Below are 7,119 nucleotides of genomic sequence, written 5' to 3' on the forward strand. Positions count from 1 at the left end.
AAGAAGAATGTTCGCCGGATACCCTTTTATACTGTGAATTCAGACTTAATACTCACCCATTAGTTGGGATGTGTGCGATTTCTTTCTTCTTTTTGAGTGCTCAAGAAAACTCACATTGACATACACAAAAAGAGAAGCATCACTCCATGCCATTTATTTCTTCATTTTGTATTTTATTGAGGAAATATCATTTAAAACTAATGTAATGATGATATTATTTTATATATAATTTCAGATAAATATTGTGAATATAGTTCTAAGATCAATAACTTAGTATTGCATTGAAAGCTTGAGATTTTTGCATAGTTTGTGTGTGTGTGTGTGTGTGGGGGGGGGGGGGGTCTTTCTGTACATTTCTGTTATATTTATGTCCACGCATATCCTGTCTTGTGTGCAATCATTTTGCTTTATGTATGTTTTATGTATCTGCAGCATCCAGAAGAAGATGATTTTCTCAGCAGCTTGACAACATCTTCACAAATTCTGCAAAAACAAGCAGAACAGCATTTCACACGTAAATGTGTGGGAAGTGTGAGGAGTCTATAAATGCTGGATTTGTCTAGCATGTCGTGCACTGAAAATATGTGTCATTTCTCACCTTCAAAATCTACTGTACCGTCGCCATTATTGTCGGCCTCTCGGACGACAGCGTCAATCTCTTTGTGGTTCATGTGTTCTCCCAGTAATTTACTCATAGCACTTCTCAGTTCCTCAGTAGTGATCGAGCCATCGCCATCCATGTCAAACTGTAGATGGGAAAAAGGAGCAGAATTTATGTGAAAATACAGATATTTGCATTTACGCTGGCCGTGACCTCTAAAGAACAGACATGTACTCTATACTTGGGTCATAACCCACCAACTGAGAACCACTGATCTGCTTTCCATCCAGAGCAAATTGAGTTCATTAACTAAGGACTTCATCCTCCTCCCACCCGCTAAGATGAGAGATAACATTATGGTAACAGGTCAAATGGAGTTTGCTGAAGCCAGGTGAGAGTTTTGACGCCTTCTGTTTGGGTGAATCCACGAAATACCTTAATTGTTCGTCATTGTGCATCAACAGACACATGTTTCTCTTTAGTTAGTCTTCTCACCTCTTTGAAAGCATCTCGCAGTTCCTTCACACCAATCATGCCTGATGTTTCTGCCAAAAGCTTTGGGGTCATTAACTCCACAAAGTCTTCAAAGTCTACCCTCCCTCCCACTGAGACAAAAAGAAAGTGAAAACAGATTACAAATAGATAAACATTTTTCCCTTTACTTTACTTTTTTTCCAGGTGTATTAATGTTTTGCTAATATCGTATGCAAAACAATCATGCCAGTACTTTGAATTTGAGCAAGAAAGCAACATAGTGTCGGCCCAGATCCGGCCCACATCTGGTACGTGTGAAATCCACATGTACCAGATGTGGTCCAGATCTGGGCTGACACTATATTGCTGTCTGGGATGCCTGATAGAGAAAGACACTCTTTATGCTACTTACAATTCATGTTGATGTTCTGGCCCAACTCGATCAGTTCCATCTCTGTTGGCATATAACCCATCGTCCTCATCAGGTTTCCCAGGTCCTTACAGCTAATAAGACCATCTTTATCTTTATCAAATTCATTGAATGCCTCTCTCAGCTCTGAGAACAAAGACAGAGTCATCAAGTTCACTCTTAAAAATAAAGGTACTTTAATTGGCATTGATGGTTCCATATAGAACCTTTGAAATCCATGGAACCTTTCCATTCCACAAAAGGTTCTTTATAGTGGAAAATGATTCTTTAGATTATTAAAATGTTCTTCACACTATGTGGCGTCACACAACACTTTTATTCCCTCGACTTCCATTCATGCGCATATGAATGCTGAATACTGGAAACGCAAGCTCGTGTGAAAGTTTCACATTTCGGTACGTTAATACGGAGCCCTTCACATGACATGCGGACAAAAATATATATAGTGGCCACAAATTAAGAATTTGTTCCCTTCCCATGAATTAAGAATTTGTTCTCTGTTTTAGTAAATTGTGGCCACGATTTAAGAATTCGTTCCCAGGGCAGGTAATTAGGTAATTTCGGACAGGCTAGCAATAGCGAGCTAGCTTTGAAAGCATAAGATCCCACCCTCCCTTCAGAGCGTCTCCAAAGCCATGCCTCCTTCTAAACACCAGAAATGTGTCCGTAAAATCATTTGTCTTAATAAAATGACTTTATATATAATAATTTGTAATATCTATAATTTGTTGCATATTTCAGTTTAAGCTTTGACAGTAGAATATCCACATATGACAGCTGACAGGTGTGTTTACCTTCAATTTCATCATCTGCCAATTCTCTGTCCTGCAAAACCAAAATGACAGGTATAGTTAATCCTCTCAAATGTTGTCTGGACGTCCTGGTCTCTATTTAGATTTTTTTCCCCCAGATTAATCTAAAAGGCTTATTTTAAACCCCAGTTTGATGATGGAAAAAGTGCTTTTTAAAGTAGTCACAGTGCTTTGTAATATATCTCATTAAGAAGATACTCTCAATGGCACATTCCTCCCACTTTCATATGAATTAGAGGGTTTATCGGCTGAATGTGACTAAGGGTTTAGTGTGATGACAGATTAATACCCCAGATGATTTAGTGGGGCTGAATATGATTATGTGTCTGCTGAATCAGGCCAAACACAGACAATAATTTAATACAACACAAATCCATTAATGACAATTTTCTGATTGCACAGCATTTCCGTTTTCCTCGTATTTAAAGATTTGTTTCATACTAAAACTATAATAATAAAAATTAATATTGTATTTTAAAGATAACAGTAAACAATAAGGTTAACGTAATAGTTAACTACATTAGTTTACATGAAATAAAATTCTAAAGCATCTATTAATCTCAGGTTGGTAAACCTTTACCAATACATTATTAAAACCAAAAGTTGTATCTGTTAATAATTTTTATTGGTCATGGGTGAACCTGAACTAACAAAGAACAGTTACATTTGAATTAACTAACGTTAACAAAGATAAATAAATACTGTTTTAAATATATACTGTAGCTCATTGTTAAAGCATTAACTGAGGTTAACTAATGGAACTTTATTGTAAAGTGTTACCAAATTAAATAAAAGTAATTCAAAATAATAATATACAAAACATAATAAAATGGGATAAAGTAATTCAACACAAATTTATTAATAACAATTTTCTAATTGCATTGTACAGCAGTTATGTTTTTTCCCCTCATAATTTAGACTTTTGTTTCATAGGTAACACTTTACAATAAGATTTATGCATCAACTAACAATACAATACATTTGTTACATGATTTATTAATCTTTGTTAATGATAATTTATAAAAATAGTTAATGTTAGGTCAGGTGAGAGGTATATTAAATAATATTAACATATACAACTTTTGATTTTAATAATATTAATACATGCTGAAATTAACATTAATAAGATTAATAAATGCTTAGGAACTAGATTTCATTGTTCTACATGTAACCTAATGTATGAAGTTGGTTGACAAATCAAAAGTTATTATAAAGTGTTAGCCATAAAATTAATTTAAAAAAACATAATAATAAAACATCATAAAAATTATATCATCTTTAAATCATCAAAATAATTTATAAGTTATATATGAGATTCAACTCGACTTTTTAAGTCAGTTTAATATAATTCAAGTTGAAATGACTTGTACAACCAGGTTGATATTGTTAAGGCAGCGACTGAACTTATGTTTCATTGACATTTTTGACATTCTATATACATTTGATTTTCTATAAACACAATTAGTCTGGCCTGTGTTCCATAAGATCTGATGATGATGAAATAATAAATACTATAAGAAACAAATCTGGCATCTTTAATTGTAACTGTAAATATTCAGCATACTTACAATTTTGGCTCCCCGTAAGAAGATGCATGCAGTCATGACTGTGAGTATTAGGATGAGCTGTCTGTGATCAGTGTGTGTCCAAAACTGCGGATACAACCAAGGCATAAGTACATACAGTATGCCATATGTGCATGTTTCAGCTTATTCATAAGGTCATTATTAAATGCATTGAAGTTAAAGTAAACGCTGCTTTGAACAGTTAATGACAATATTAATATAAATATGCTTACCCTGTTCTGCAGTCAGTCTGGAGTGAAATTCATCAGTGTGTTAGCTGACTCTGGTGAGTTGATCTTGCTCTGATTGACTGGCTCGGCTCATGAGGGCTTTTGTATGCTGTCTGAAAGTGACCGGGGGTGGGAGGGGTCATACTGACATCAATTTGAAGACTCATATCAACAATCAGAAATAAAGTCAACAAACTGCTCTACTTACCTTGATATTTCTGAAAAAATAAAAATCCTGTTCAATTAAATAAATAAGGTACACTGTAAAAAAAATGCTTTTTACAGAAAGAATGATTGGCAGAGTAGCTCAGTAAAATACAATGAATAAGTAAACGTAATTATAGACCAGCCTTTACATTTTACAGGTTAAAACTGAAGAAAAAAAAACATTTAGCTGGTAAATTAAACAGCACTTTTCTGATGAACTTGCAAGCCCATATTGCTACAAAAATCTAATTTTACTGACATCCACCAAAATAACACTGGTGGTAAAGAGCAAGGCAAATGATGAATCACAAGTTCATCACAAGTTTCACAAGCTGAGGTAATTAATAATGTAAGGTGCACATTAACATGCACACAGATACAAAACACCATCATGATAACACATGTGACACTAAAATAATGTAATAAACATTCCTTTTAACAACATCATGTGTGGCATAAAACCCACAACTGATAACAGAAAACTAAGAAGAAACATAATAAATAAAATGAAAAAGCATCAAATGCGTAACACAGGGAACTCTGGGAATGTCAATTTACGGCTTTTCACAGTAAATTCTAAGATATTTGTTTCTTTTTTTTTTTTTTTTTTTTACATTTAACAGATTTTAGAGTGAAATTATCCGAAATGTAAGGTTAGATCTATTTCACTACAGCGTTTCTCCATCTATTACAAGATTTATTATTAATTAATTAACAGGTTTTTACTGTCACGTTTTTACAGTCTTGAAAATTGCAATATTTTTTTTTTATACAGAGGACAAAACAAGCTGGCAGCTGGGATTTGCCTGAAATTCACTTTAAAAAATTTTTTTGCAGGCATTATGGCATTTTGTATCTAACATATTTTTGGTGGAAGCAGTAGATAATCTTGCGGGAGCGGGATTGAATAATCCATCCCATACAGATTCTAACAGGTTTCAAAGTGCACGTTTTTGAAAACAATACCGTTATTGTCTCCGTATAAACTACAAAAACGTGAATTTGTGAAAACGGTGACGGCATGTGCATGCGTATTGCGTGTTCAGTTCATAAAGGCGCGTAGTGTTTCTTTAAAAAGTAACATCGCCAACTACTGGCCTGGCAGCAGAATACAGCGTTTTTAGTCATTTTTGCGGATCCGTGTGAACAGGGATAATTTTTAGAACGTTGTCGTCTGTAAGCTAATAACATTTTCTGTTGTAGTACATCGTTGTCGTGTAAACGTACCCTAAACTAAACAAGACATGATCATGACACTAGGACAGGATCTTGCATAATAACGTTTTTTCAGTGTAGGTTAGTGCGCACTTCCGCTCAATTTCATTTTCCTTCAGTACTACGTCTGGGATTGCGCTGTAGACTTTGGTTTTCTCCGATCAATTTTTTACCGGGCCAATCAGCGAACAGAGGGAGTGGCTGAGAATGATGACGTTGATCTCGTGCGTTATTTTGAGTTGTAGTTCAAAATAAGATAGATGCGAGCGAAGCCATTCGGTCCGTTGTGGCAACGCTGCCGAATATCAAGAAGTTAAAGCCGGAGCAAGAACAATCTTTGCTTAGTTTTGTGTTTATGGCCATCCTCCCACGGGGTTCGGGAAAAGACATATGTCACGACCAAACGTTAGCGATTGGTTATGGCAGATAGAGCGACTCTGGGCAGATCCAATAGTTTTAGACTTCAATAGAGTACCCGCCTACAAGGAAGTTAACGCTTGTCAATGGAGCGGTGCCAGACTCTCTGTACAAATGAAATGTACGAGAGTCTGGTAGAACCAGGCTAAGAGTATGATGCATGATTTTATGAAAGTATGATGTATTGCGTCATCACAAACGAAGTACGCTCCACCTATCGGTTATTGTAACGCTTGCCGTAAAGCAAGTCAAATTAGTAGTTTTCTTATGTCTCATTAGAACTACAGAAACGCGACCCGATCTGGCAATCTTACATAGCGTGGATATATCAGATAAAGGACCGCAAAGCTGTGGCATAAGTGCATTTCACCATGTCACGACTTGATGAAACACTGAAACGATTTGAGAAACATTGTTTTAAGGTAAAAAATCTTACTTAGTGCTGCTTTAACAACACAAAATAAAAATCATAAGAAACATAATTATTTAAATAAAATAGAATCAAATATAATGTATCACATTTAGTCATTTTACAGTTTTCACCTTAAATTATAAGATCAAAAATGTAGGGCTAATAAAACACTTTTAACAATATTTTATACTAAAATTATGTCTCATTAAATTTAATATAATCTTTCACTGTATATGGTAACCAATTAACAGGTCGTTTAGATTGTATGCACATTATACATTTTACATAATCCTAAATAAACATGTATTATTATTATTTATTTATTTGTTTACTTTTTTGTAGTTCAATATTTTAGCATAATCTGTGCTTTTCAAGCACCACACAGATATGAGGTTATGGCAAATATGTAGTATTTAACAATATAATTTTATGATAATCTTGACACATATATGTGTTTGGTGGTATATATTTTATTTGCATCTTCCACATTAACATTATAATAATAAGATCTGACAGATTAATCTGAAGAGATCCTCTTCTGATTGCACATTCATATTATTTCCACAGGCTGCCAATAGACAAATAGGGATTAAATGAAACACCCATGCTGTTTCTACAAGGGCGTTAATTCATGTCATCATAATGTATAATAAATCCTTTCCACGAACTGCTCACAGAAATTTCTCAGAAAATGTCCCTTTTCAGAACCGTCCTAGAGCTTTATGATGTGCACATCACACAATTGTCTACATACTG

The 7,119-nt window shown here is 34.5% G+C and overlaps 1 protein-coding gene across 1 annotated transcript; it reads right to left on the bottom strand.

Moving 5' to 3' along the window:
• Window positions 1-325: 325 nt before the first annotated feature.
• Window positions 326-4,220, bottom strand: cabp5a (calcium binding protein 5a). Its single transcript, XM_077224676.1, has 7 exons — window positions 4,116-4,220; window positions 3,886-3,969; window positions 2,300-2,330; window positions 1,488-1,631; window positions 1,097-1,206; window positions 599-746; window positions 326-483 (listed from the first exon to the last, which is right to left on the bottom strand). The coding sequence occupies exons 2-7, from the start codon at window positions 3,919-3,921 to the stop codon at window positions 455-457; spliced, it is 498 nt and encodes a 165-aa protein (XP_077080791.1). The 5' UTR covers window positions 3,922-3,969; window positions 4,116-4,220; the 3' UTR covers window positions 326-454.
• Window positions 4,221-7,119: the final 2,899 nt, after the last annotated feature.

This window comes from Siphateles boraxobius, unplaced genomic scaffold (genome assembly GCF_051911475.1).
Source record: "Siphateles boraxobius isolate OS27281-9 unplaced genomic scaffold, OSU_SipBor_1 90, whole genome shotgun sequence".
NCBI lineage: Eukaryota > Metazoa > Chordata > Actinopteri > Cypriniformes > Leuciscidae > Siphateles > Siphateles boraxobius.

What these genes read in the sequence shown, in the direction of transcription:
- cabp5a (XM_077224676.1), bottom strand. Translation starts at nt 3,921, where the DNA reads ATGACTGCATGCATCTTCTTACGGGGAGCCAAAATT. An exon ending in GGCAGATGATGAAATTGAAG is followed by an intron (nt 1,632 to 2,299) that starts GTAAACACACCT and finishes CTTTGTTCTCAG; the next exon opens with AGCTGAGAGAGGCATTCAAT. An exon ending in CGGTACAGTAGATTTTGAAG is followed by an intron (nt 484 to 598) that starts GTGAGAAATGAC and finishes TTGTTTTTGCAG; the next exon opens with AATTTGTGAAGATGTTGTCA.